The sequence below is a fragment of the Cynocephalus volans genome, chromosome 2 (genome assembly GCF_027409185.1).
Source record: "Cynocephalus volans isolate mCynVol1 chromosome 2, mCynVol1.pri, whole genome shotgun sequence".
Taxonomy (NCBI): domain Eukaryota; kingdom Metazoa; phylum Chordata; class Mammalia; order Dermoptera; family Cynocephalidae; genus Cynocephalus; species Cynocephalus volans.
In genome coordinates, this window is record NC_084461.1 from 214,228,180 (window position 1) to 214,241,410 (window position 13,231).

Consider the following 13,231-nt stretch of genomic DNA (forward strand, 5'->3'; position numbering starts at 1 on the left):
ACAAAATTCTGAGCTTTCTGTGTTTTTGTTTTTGCATGCCGATAAGTATTTTATGAACATTAATAGAAAATGAATAAAGGTAAGGAAGGTTCTCACCACTCAGAAAGAGCTGTGTTCCTGTTTCTGGGTTCATGTTGGACCCCACACACACAGATGTCACTTTGGGAGCTGTGCCCTTGGCTCGTAACAGAAGCCGCTGCTCGTCCTCCAGGGCTGCGTGGTCCCCACGTGCTCGGGCCCCAGGCTTGGGCTCAGCCACATCACGTTGTTCACTGACCACGGTGGTGCCGTGAGGACCGTCCCTGGCCTGGGAGCTCTCTTGAACCTTTTTGACTCATTTCTGTAGGGTAGATTTTCAGGAATTGGACTCTGGGCTAATTGGGACATTTTGTGTAATTTCTGAGTTTTCAGTTGTACAGTTGCATTTCTCAGCATGTATTTCCATGAAATCATGAAAGTGTATAATGACCTGTCTTCTCGTTTATCGTCAAGCAATGTGGGTCCAGAAAACACCAGCCGCATCTGCATTGTCATTGAGCCAGCCCAGCTTCTGAAGGGGGACGTCATGGTGAGTGCCCACTTGACTCCAACAGAAAAAATGATTCTGTCTTAAAACGGTAACACCCCACCTCCCCAAAAACCTATAAGAAGAATGGAAAGTAGACTTTACCTTAAGGCATTTGGTTAATTTTCTGAGTAAAATTATTTTAATTAAATAGACAGAGCAACTCCTTGTCCTTGATTCTCCTGTATTACAGAGCCACTTGATATAAGTAAACCTGGAATTAAAGTTCTAACTCAGCCACTGCACTTCTGAGGGTCCGCATGTCCCACCATAATTTTCTTTCTTAATACGATCATAGGCCTCCAAGAGTGTAGGTGTAGAAATAAAATATGTATTTTTATCATTAGTAGGCAGAGTATGAAACACAACTGGAGTTTGCACTGTTTTTCTAATGATCAAAACAGTGATTTCTCCAGGTAATTTTGATTCTTGGGTGTGTTGGTTCTTGGAGGAGTTAGCTGTTACATTTTTGCCTTTTTTCTATCTTGAATACAGAAGAAATCATACATTTAAAATAATTTTAGAAAAGACTTTATCTGAAATAAGGAAAGCCTTTAAGACATCTGTATGGCTTTCAACATGTATAGGGTAACTTACCTGCATCTTTACGTGGCCTTGGAGGATCGCCCTCACTAAGACGGTAAGATGATTCAAGAGGTAGCATTTCATCTTAGTATAAAAGGCTCATCCAAAGTCTTTGAGGATTCTCATTATGTCCCTTGAAAGTCTGAATTTAAAATCCCTTTCTTAGTGGATGGTGGACTCCCCGCTTTGCCCACCCTGAAGTCCAATCAGCGAGGGTCTTGGAGGTGCACACACTCGCCCCGTCGTGGCCCTGTTGGGCCTGCTCTCATCCCTGCCCTGAGGGAGGTGCTCTGCGGCTCAGAGGAGGCCTGGGGGGGCCTCGGGGTGGTGATGAAGACCAGCAAGGACAACAGCCATGTGCTGCACCCCAGCTCTTTGAAGGCATCGTGCCAGGCCCCTCACTAGTGCCAGGCCTTCCATTTCATAGCTGAGAACACCGAGGTTGGGTGGTTCATGCATTTTCATGGCTTGTTTCCTAAGCCACTCTATTCCACCGCCCCAAGTAAAGGGCCTGGACTGGAAAGCCTGTCACAGTGGAGCCGCGTGGCCATGGCCCGGCTGCACCCTCTGGCTGGGAGCGAGGGGAGAAGCGCTCCATGCCCGTGCTCCTTCCCCTCTGCTACCCCAGAGTGCAGCCCAGGCCCTTCTCCCAGCACCTCCTGGGATTGTCAGGAAAAGGGGTCGAGCCTTCACTGAGCATCTGCTGTGTGCCAGCACCAGCCTGGGCTTCACACTGTGGTGGCTTTAACCCACCACCAGCTCTGGAGCTGGGTCCAGTATTGCAGCTTTAAGAGGAGGCCGAGAGAGGCTGGCGGTGATGTTGGCAGGACCTGCAGCTGGCCAAGCCGTCTCACGGTGTTCCAACTGCCACGGTGCGGGGCTGTGCAGCTGGCATCTCCAGTCTCTAGAGTGGGTGTTCCCGTCTTCACTGATCAGTAGTTACGGCCATGTCCCTTTACAATGAGGTGACCGAAAAACTGAGAGGCGAAGGGTCACTCTCAGTCTGAGTGTGCAGCTCTCTGCCCCCACCCCAAAAGAGCATCGGTTGAACCTCTCACCTCAGCTGCTTGGGGGCTGGTGGCTGCAGGGTCTTTGTGAGGCCACAGGAGTGGGGGCTGTCCAGAGGCCAGTCCCCTGGGAAGTGCCTGGCTACCCCTCCTCCCTGCTCCCTCCAACCCCTTCCTTTCTCCACTCTCTCTCTTCCTCTTCTCCTTCCTCCCTCCTTCCTTCCTACTCATCCACTCTTCCATTTTTGAATGTTTTGCACTTTTTTGAGTCTCTGTGTGTGGCCCTAGGCACAGGAAGTAAGGGGGGACAGAGGGACATGTGTGTTCTGGGGGCATCTGGTGGGAACGTGGTTTTTTTTTGCAGAGGGGACCTACAGAGCTGCAAAGCCCAAGGAGGCCATGTCAGGATGAGGTGGAACGGGATGGCAAGGATTCAGGTGGAAGTGCCCTGTGGCTTGGGCCTCAGGGTGCAGCTGGAAAGGGCTTCCCAACAGGGCACACGCCCCAGGCCCCAGGGCTCCACTGGAGGCTGGTGCATTTGTGAGGGCGTCTGTCCTTGTGATGACACTCTCCTTGTCTTGGAAGGTCGAAGCCAAATTGCGTAGTGTGCTTTCTTTTAGGAAATGTGGACTGCTCCAACTGCAGGCCATACTTAAGGTTTGTAGGGCTTAGATGAGCTGCCCCATATAACTCTCCCAGGACAGCACCGGGCACAGGGTGAAGCCACCATCAGTGGGAGCCCAAGGCATCACCATGGCCGCTGCCACCCCGGACCTGGCTGCACTCAACTTTCAGGGTGGCAACCACTCCACCCTGGGGAAGAACCCCTGGCGGGCCTCCCCCCTCCCCCGCAAGCTTCTCCCTCCTGTGCCCTGTCCCAGCCCCGTCCTGCCCTGTAGCAGGCACTGCAGCCCAAGGGTGGAGTCTGAGCAAACATCACCTGTGTCCCAGCTGTGGCCACTGGGACACGGCTTTGAGCGGGCCATTGTGGAATGATTTGGAGGGGACGTGGGTGGGAGGTGGTGGTTTGGCACTTGGGAACTGAGGCAGGTCCAGGAATGGGGTGGGGCAGGCGAGGAGAAGGAGGCGTCCCTGCCCGACATGCTTGGGCCTGGCCCGTTCCTGAACACCGTCTGCTCCTGGGCGAAGTTCCTGGGCGTTTCGGGAGCTGGTGGAGCTGCATGTTGCTCAAGTTCAGGAGAGCGATCTTGTGTGTTCGGGTGAAAGAAGATGCCTCCCGGGTGTCCAGAGCCCATGCAGCGGGTGCCTCTCCTCGCCTGGCAGCAGCCTTGCTTATTTCCAGTTACACGTGTCAGTGGCGTATTAGCCGTCGTCTCTCACTGCAGGCTCTAGCACTTCCTTGGCCCTTTGCTGGCAGGAAATCTGAAACAGCGATCAGATTGGACCTTCTCAGAAAATGTTGTTTCCAGCCCACACTTGTGAGTCCACTTAGTGCTGAGCAGTGACAGTCCCCAGGGCAAGCTGCAGTGAGGGGTCAGGCCACAGGGTAACTCTACCACGGCGGGCCACACCTCTCGAGAGGTGCTCAGCCAGGAAGCGTCTCTCAGGCATGTGCTGGGTAAGGCGCTGAGTCAAAGTGAGGATGAAGACTCATGTGAACATGTCCAGGTTGTTCCCATGTGGCATGGACCCCTGTTCTTACAGCACTCAGAACTCATGAGGTCCAGGGCTGGGGCGTGGCGTCCTTGAGGCTCTGTACACTTTTTCCTACAAATAGTCATCAGAGGAGAGGGGGCACCAGCATCAGAGAGGGCAGAGCTCCAGCCCCGGTGAGGAAGCAGCACTGGCTTTGAGGACAAGGAGAGGCAGGATGCCAAGTGTTCAGGGAGCAGACAATGGCGAGAAGTGGGGGTCAGGCCAGCCCAGGAGAGTCAGGGCTGCCCTGGGTGTCCCTCTGCCTGTGAGCCACACACAGGGGTGGCCTAAGGGAGGCACGGGTGCAGGGCCTCACCTGCTGACCGCAGGGCAGAGCAGTCCTGCAGGACCTAGGGGGACTGACTGCAGGGTCACAAGGGAGCCTCGGACCGTGGCTGGTGGGGGCGGCTTTCGGAAGGATACAGCTCTGGAGCCTGAGCTTGAGGCTTGAGCAGACTGTATCAGGAGGAGACGCTGTGCTGGTGTGGGGTGCTCACACGGGAGGAGGCACCACCCCTTTCTTCTTGGTGGTCTTCCCGACTGTCTTAGTCCATCCAGGCTGCTCTGACAGAATAGACCCGGTGGCTTCTAAACAGGGATCTATTGCTCATGGTTCTGGAGGCTGGAAGTCCAAGATCAAGGCACTGGCAGGTTTGGAGTCTGGTGAGGGTGGGTTGTTCATAGACTGTGGCTTCTCGCTGTGTGCCAGGCAGCTCTCTGGGGCCTCTTCTGTGAGGGCTCTGATCCCATGCACGATGGCTCCACCCTCATGACTGCATCACTCCCCCAAGGCCCCATCTCCAAACACCATCACCTCGGGGGTGAGGATTCAACACATGGATGTGAGGGACACAAACATCAGACCACGGTGCAGCCCGCTCCCCCGCGGCCTGCCCCGGCTCCCACGCCGCCCCTCAGATCCTCCCGGGTCCTCCCTTGCCACGCGCTGGTTCCTCTGCTCAGCCTGCGCCAGGCTCTTCACCCCCGGCCACCGCCTGCTCTCCCTCCCTCTTTCTTATCCTGGTTTTAGGGCGGAGTGGTTTGTGCTCAGCTGTGCCTTGCTTGATGTGGCTCCCTGATGGCGCCTCTCCCTCCAGTCCACAGGGGACCACGTGCAGCAGCGTCCTGGAGACCTTGTCCTCCCGCCTGTCTGTGTGTGCGTGTCTGGGCCCTGTCCTCTCTGGTGGTGCCTTCTCTTCCTTGGCTTCTGACCTGAAGCCTTTCGGGAGCCTCCCGGGCAGCCTCGCCGGTGGCCCCTCCTACTCCTCTGAGCCCCTCACTGGCTCCCACTGCCTCTACTTGATTCTGATTCCGACCCCATGTCCCCCAGCCCACTAATGTCCCCCAGCTGGCCCGGGCTTCCCTTGGTCAATCCCATCTATCTGTCCCTAAGTCCTGCAGTTTCCTAGGACTCCTGCCCACTGGTCCCCAAACTCGAGCTTTGCCCTTTATGTCCCCCTCACCTCACATGTCATCAGCCATGCAGGCTTGACATGGATGCATCCTGCCTCCAGCCACCATGACCGTGCTTCCTGCGGTCCCCTCCTCCCAGGACACTGCTGCCTGTCCCCTCTGAGCTGTCCTCCACATGGTGTGGCCCACATTTGGCCACGGTGTCCCTGCTGCGGTCCAGCATCCTTGGGAGGAAGCCCAAGTGCCTGGCCTAACATTCGAGCCCCTCATTTTCCTGTCCCTTCCCCGCCAGATCATCCCCCCTCAGTGACACTGTGCTGGTGTTCACACTGGGCATCGTCCCCTCAATCCTTTCCTGTCTCACTGATGCCACCCGTCCGGCTCTGAGCTCCCATGACTCCCTGGCATGTGGCTGCGCCCTCCCCAAGGCTGGGCTCTATAATCCATCATTGATACCCCGTCTGCACCTTGAGGTGGAGTCAGTTCTTACATGTACACTCTCTTGAGTCTGTCATGGTATTCTTCAGAGGGATGGACGCTCAGCAGATGTCTGAGACACACAGAGAAGGGGTAGTGGCTCCAGATTGCTAAGTGTGATCAGAGGCCAGCACTGTGCCCAGCACATCATCACTTTACCCACCTTACAGACCAGGAACCTGGCTGAGCCAGAGATCCAGCACCACAACCACATCCCTAGCACACTGGCCGGGCCAGGGTCTCTGAGAATCTCAGGCTAGCTAGCTGTGCACCCGGGGAGCTGCTGGCTCCTCTGGGAGTGGAGACAGCCTGTGTGGTGCACCATGTGGCCAGGATGCTGTGGCAAAGTGTGTCCTGGTGCATCTGCACTGAAGCAGAAGCCACACGTGCCTGAAGGATCTGGGAGTGTGAGGGTCCTGGAGCTGAGGTCAGGCTTCCCTGGGAGAATCTCTCTGAATATTTCATGTTCTGGGAGTACCTTGTCCATGAATTATTTGTTTCCGTTAGAAATGCTGGAAACTAGGAGATTCCAGATATTTTCACAGGAGATACTTGCTTTGATAAAATCATTTCCTTTCTGTACCTTTCTTCATTCCTCACATGGAACATTTTGGAATCGCATGGTGATTTGATTTATGCTCCCTGTGTTTATGATGCCTTCTTGTACTCTCTGTTACTTATTTTCTACAGCCCCATCAGATGGGAGGAGGAAGGTGTGAGTTTCAGCCTAAACGGGTATTTTTCCAGCACAGAGGATGATTTTTCCTTACACTGTTCATAGAAGTGATTAGCTAAGAGGTTTAGCTCAGTTCTCTATCTCTAGGAAGCCTAAAAGTACTTTTAACCCATCGCAGTCTGCTACAGCTGCCGTAGGAAGAATCTCAGACTACGTCGCTTAAACGACAGGAATTCATTTCCTCAGCGTTCTGGGGGCTGGAAGTCTGAGATCAGTGTGTCAGCAGGATGGGTTTCTCTTGAGTTCTCTCCTTGGTTTGTAGACTGTGTCTCCTCCCTGTGTCCTCATGTGGTCATCCCTCTGTGGGTGTGTCTGTGTCATCTCTTCTCACAAGGGCACCAGTCATAATTCATGAGAGCCCATCCTAGCAGCTTCATTTGAACTTAATTACCTTTGTAAAGACCTTGTTTGCAAATACAGTCACGTGGAGGGATGCAATGCAGCCCATAGCACCTCTGTTCATTAAATGTATTGTGGAAGGTTTAGTAAGATTAATAGTGAATCAAGTGCCATTGATCACCTGGCCCCTTTGCTCTGATTTGTCACCAGCATTCACTTGTGACAATTAAGCACAGCACGCAGCCCAAGCTAGGCACTGTGGGGATGTGAGAGTGAGCAGTGCTGAGACCCTGCCCATGAGGGTTCAGGTTCTGGGACAGGTGGCTGTGGGTGTTTGGCCTGGAGCAAGGCAGGAGTCCAGCAGATGACTGCCAACACTCAGACCAGAGTCTGTGGAGTCCGCATTGTGCTGAAGCTCAAAAGTCCCAGTGCTGCTGGTTCCACCTGAAAATGAGTCAGGGGATTGACATGGGAAGGAAAAATGTTGGCAGAGCATCCCGAGAGAGGAGCATTCCCCTTCTTACCATTTACGTTGGTTCTGGTTGCCTGAGATTTGAGATGCAGGAGTTGAACCAAGTCTCTCCTCGCCAGCCTCCCCCTCTCCAGGTGGGCCCAGACTGCCATAAGAAACACATGGAGCCCAGGCTGCTCTCTGTCTGCCCCATCCTTTACAGTGGGCCTCTTATGGCATGATATGCACCTCTCCAAGTTCAGTGAGCAAGCCTGAGGTCGAGAAGGCACAGACGGCAAATTTGCAGGTAAAGTTCAAATATGTAGGTGGTCTCACTTCATTTGGAAATGGCTGTGACTTGGAAAGGATCCAAAGGAGCAGAAAAGGCCTAGGTAGATACACCCCAATGAGCTGTAGACACCCTGGCGAGCTCACTCCATCTGGGGACATTCTGGGGCTGCTCTGTGCTGTACATGCTGGGAAGTGGCCTCCCAGGTTGGCTCGCCTCCCCCATCCTCCTCCTTCGAAAAGGTGTCCTGTCCTCTGTAGTGTCCCCCTCTTCGATTTTGGTGTCTATTTTGTCTGCAGAAACATTTGCCTGTCTTCATTCATGAGGGATTCTGCATTGAAACATATTGGCAGAGATAATGGGTCAAGTTTACAAAGAACGAAGTACTAGGGTCAACTCTTAACTGGCTAGGAAAATCACTTGGGAAGTCAGAGCTCTGTTTGCCATTTCTTGGACTCGGAATGAGCAGATGGCACTGTTATTGGTGACAGCAACATTGACATTGACGCACCAACTGCCTTTGCCTCAGCACGGCCAGCCCAGCCCCACCTGGCCCCTCCTGACCACACACCTGTCCTGTCTTCAAGGTATGTTTTCCATGAAAGGTTAGATTCTGAAGACCACCCCTTTCAAAAGGTCAGAACCTCAGGAGGTCCACGTTGATGGGTAGGAGGCACAGCCATGGTGAGGCAGTGGTGGGTTATGTAACCCTGCTCAGGAATTCATGCAGGCAATGGGCCCACTAGAAACCTGGCAGGGACCCAGGGACCTGATCCAGCTTGCTCCCTGCCAGGCTGGGCACCCAGGCCCAGGGCTGGTAAACACTCTTCCATCTGCTTGCTCCATCCTGCTGCCCTGCATGGGCAAACCCATAACCACTTGTATTCTGTCTTCAAGATCAATGGCTCCATGATCTTGCTCCAAGGATCTGATGTGTAAATGAAGGTGATAACTCCTCAAGAAGTTGTCACAGACAAATAGTGCCATCATTATCCTTTCTTACTGTGAGCACTTTACATAAGACCAGGGACAATGAAAGTGTCCTTCTGAGATGTTGCCTCAGGAGAGGTTGTGCATGCAGATGTCTGCTGTGCCCATGAGCATGTTGTCTTGTGATTGCCCTTCTCCCTTTCTGTACCGGGAGTCTTCCAGACCTGGGTCTGATCTTCATCCATGCTGTCACTTCAGCTCCATGGACTTAATTGTTTTCATTGATGGCCATTATTTGCCCACCTTTCCATGGTTTGTGAATTACAATACTGAGGCTATCTGAAATCATTTCCCCCTTCACATGAAATCATCGTTGGTGGCCAGAGCTGAGGGCAGCCCCCTCCACCCAGAATCAAGCAAGAGAGCACACCTGAGGTCCTAGGCAGGAACCAAAGGCAGCATCTCCCACCCAAAGCAAGCAAGAGAGCATGCTAAAAATGCCAGTTCTGTGTGGGTGGCCCCCAACAGCAGTAGTCACAGCAGGCAACCTGCCAGACACTGGACTTCACTGACACAAGGAGAGTCACCAATGGAGACTAGAAGAAGACTGGAGACTCCTCAAAGCCCACTTCAGAGTAATAGAATACGAACCAGACATCAATGTAGTGATACTATAAATATGAAAACCAAGAAAATATGACACCACTGAAAGAATACAGTAATTCTCAAATGCCATACCCTATAGAGCAAGAAACTCTTAAAATGACTGAAAAGGAATTCTGAGCAACAATCTTAAGGAAACTCACTGAGATATGAGAAGACTCAGACTGCATAATGAAATGAGAAAAAAAATCGAGAATATGAAGGAGGAAATCTACAAAGAGATTAATACCTTGAAAAAGAATGTAGCAGAACTCATGGAACCGAAATAGTCACTCAACAAAATAAAAAACACAACCAATAGCTTAAGCAGCAGGCTACAATAAGTAGAAGAATTTCTGATCTTGAAGATAGTCTTTTCAAAATAACCCAGGCAGACAAAAAAAAGAAAAAAGAATTTTAAAAAATGAAGAAAATCTAAGAGAGCTAGCAGACAACCTTAAATGCACAAATATTCAAATCATGGGTGTTCCTGAAGGGGAGGAGAAAAGAAAAAGGCATGGAAAAGCTATTCAATGAAATAATAACAGAAAACTTCCCAGATATGCAAAGAGACACGGACCTTCAGATCCAGGAGGCTCAAAGATCCCCAAACATATTCAACTCAAAGAGATCCTCTCCAAGACACATTATAGTCAAACTGGCAAAGCTCAAAGACAAAGAGAGAATCTTAAAAGAAGCAGGAGAAAAGTGTCATCAGTAAGGGATCCCCTATCAGACTAACAGCAGACTTGTCAACAGAAACTCTACGGGCCAAAAGAAAACAGGATGATATATTCAAAACACTAAAACCAGCCAAGAATCCTATACCCAGAAAGGCTATCCTTCAGAAATGTGGGAAAAATAAGGTATTTTCCAAACAAACAAAAGCTGTGGGAATTCACCACCACATACCAGCCCTACAAGAAATCCTCGAGGAAGTCCTGCATCTGGAATCCAAAAAATGATAATCACTACCACAAATCCACAATAAAGAACAAAATCCACTTGGTGAACAAAAATGCAAATGAGGAAGAGAAAGAAATTAAATCTTATCACCACAAAAAAAACACATAATGACCATGTAATAATGCTCGTGATTTATTTCTGATTTTGGTAAATGTGGCCTTTTTTTTTTTTTTTCTTGGTCAGTTCAGATAAAGGTTTGCAAGTTTTGCTGATCTTTTCAAAAAATCAACTTTTGGTTTTGTTGATTTTCTCTATTGTTTTTTTATTCCGTATTTCATATATTTCTGTTGTAATCTTTATTATTTCCTGCTTATATTTACTTTTGACTTATTTTGCTCTTGTTTTTCTATTTTCTTTAGGTAGAAGTTTACATTACTGATTTGAGATTTTTCTTATTTTTAATATAGATATTTTCCAGTGTAAATTTTCCTCTAAGCACGGCATGAGCCCTGCATCTTATAAATTTTGATATGTTGTGCTCTGGTTTTTATCTCAAAGTATTCTCTAACGTCCCTGTGGTTTTTCTTTTTACCCATTGTTTATTTAGGAGAGGGTTAATTTCCACACATTTGTGAATTTCCTAAATTTCCTTCTGTTATGGTGGTCAGAGAACATATTTTCTATATTTGTCTTTTTAAATGTATTAAGACTTATTTTGTGGCAAAAAATAGAAAAAAAAAAAAAGAAATCATGATTAGTGTTTGCCCTGTGTGATGTAGGTGTTTGGTGCTTTGGTGCTTTGACGTATGAGGCACAACTCTCAAACCTTTTACACCTTCAGTTTGTGGTTATGGTTCATTCCCTGAGGACACAGATTACTTGAGGCCCACTGAGACAGCCACCAGGGCCACCAGCAAGATGTGGGACGAGAGCGTGGCTGTATTTGCTGTGGGGGATGCTTCAAGGGTCCTTCGTCTTTCGCTTAGAAAATTGAGGGGAAATTGGATCTGAATAGGAGCTGCCCCTACAAGGCCTGGCATCCGGGGTGGAGTGTGGGAACTGACAACACTTGACAGGCAACTTCTGAATTGGGGGCAGGCATTCCTGGGGCTGCCTTGACTCTTTTGATCCAAGGTGCTTTTCTCTTGTTGAGGGACAGTTTGAAATAAAAATACATCCATGGGGCCTAAGGATTCAGCAAGCCTTTCAGCATATCCTTAAACACCAGATTGATCGATACATTCTTTAATGAGGACTCTTGTGTGCCTGCCTTTTGTACTTGGGCAGACAGGGTCAAAGCAGGGCTTGGTTCTGGTCACTAACTTACAGTCCAGTTGAGGGCTCAGGCATGTTTTTATGCAACTGTTAGGAAATAAGGTTGGGCCAGGGTTGCCGAATTGTTTCATCAGACTAAACCAGAGCAAGACCCCGTGCAGACCTTCTCATTGAGATGATTGTTCACCCTGTGCAACATTTTGAATACCAAGGACTCTCTCTAGAAGCTTGTACGGTTTAAATAATATATGTATATAAACATAACAGATACGTATAATTGGATTTACAAATTGTATCAGTATGTGGTGCTGATTTAATCTTTATAATGAAATATTATAATATCCAGTTTGCAGTCAGAGAATGCAAATTCCAGAGGCTTTAACGTTCCCAGCATCTGAAAGCCCCCAGTGAGTTGTGATGTCAACATTGCACCCATGAGTTTTGCTGTGGACTCTGCAGCAGCATATTGACAGATTCTGCCTGTTGCTTGATGCGGAGCTCGCTAGTGCCTGTTTTATTTTCCCATGCTACACAATTGTGATTGCAGCTCTTCGAGTTGTTTGAATTGCAGATGTCCTAAAATCGGAAGGCAAAGGGTCAATGTATGCTAGAAATATTCCTGGGGGGCTCAGGTAAATAACACTACTAAAGCCAACGTGCTTACTCTAACCTTTATGAAATGTGTGCATTACATTGTCTTAAAGGGTGGCATTTGGGGTCCTCGGATGAAGCACAATGTTGATTGTTCTTTCTGTTAAGTATGAAGAGCACAATTCTGGTCTCTTGCCACTGATGCTAAAAAGATTTATTGATATTGATAATGAATAATTACTGGATACTCCAGAGGGCACCAGAGGACAGGCTCCTGGTGGTGGGTGGATTTGTCACGGTCTGATGTGCTGTGTTGGTGGTGGCTACAGGGAGCCCCAGGCTAGGGAAAATTCTGCAGTTTTCCTTGGCCTTCAAAAGAGAGCTGGACTCAGTTCCTGCATTGGTCGGGAGGTGGGTGGTGTTTACCTCCTCTGACCAGTGGAGAACAGTTCAGCATGAAACAGGGAGTGAGTATGAGGAAGGGTTAGGATCTCAAGTGGCACACAAAAGTGTTGTCACAACACCCACGGAAACCCCGTGGGAGAGGGTCGCATGCCTGCAGGATAGCGGTTTTACCATGACATTGGGATAGACCGCTCTTTCTTCCTTTGATGAGCCCTAGGAGTATTTGAGACCTTGTACTGTGAAAAACAGGAATCTTCAAGCAGGAGAGTCACCCTAGGCCTGGGGAGGAGCTTGTGCTCTGAGGGCGTCTGGAACTGCCCAGCCTGGCACCAGCAGATGCCTCCCCTCTCCCTTCCCTGGGGCTCGTGTGGCCGACCTTTTCTCCCCTGCGTGGTGCATGGAGCAGAGCTGGGATTCCTGCCCAGTGAGTCACTGTTGTTGGTGTGTAGCTGCTGTGCTGAGCAGTAGTGGGAACAAAATGGGCATCTTGGGTTCCTGGAGAAGGTGGCAGGACCCAGCCCAGAAGGAGGCTCAGAGTTGGGATGAGTTGTCAGACAGAGGACACAGCCGCAGGATGAGCTCTTCATACCCAGGGCAGGAGGGGAGGAGAAATGCTCCCCAAGAAAGGGAGCTGCAGTTGGGTGGGCATTCGTGGCCGCCCCCTATGCAGCCGTGCCCAGAGCCTGCAGCGTCCCCCGTGTTCCCTGGGACACACTCTGCCTGTCAGGCCCTAGCCACAGGCCACCTTCTCTGGGGAGCCTTGCCCCAGTCCGTTAGCGGGCTGCTGTCACGTGGGCTGCGCTGGGTCTAGGTCTGCCTCCCTTACCAGCTGTCGGTGTCCTGAAACCACACGGTTGTCTTCCTTCCAAGTCTTTGGTTCCTCCAACTATTTATGGAGTTTGAGAGCAAGATGGTTTGAATCTGGGCCTCTCTTTTTCTTTTCCCTGCCCTCATCTCCCTCTTT

General features: G+C 50.2%; 1 protein-coding gene across 3 annotated transcripts in view; it reads left to right on the forward strand.

The window, feature by feature from the left end:
• The window catches only part of TNS3 (tensin 3), a 252,451-nt gene that overhangs the window by 131,145 nt on the left and 108,075 nt on the right, over positions 1 to 13,231 (forward strand). For all 3 annotated transcript variants that reach the window (XM_063085688.1, XM_063085686.1, XM_063085687.1), the window contains one exon: positions 493 to 568. In XM_063085688.1, coding sequence (XP_062941758.1) covers positions 493 to 568 — 76 coding nt within the window. The remainder of the gene's footprint in view (positions 1 to 492; positions 569 to 13,231) is intronic.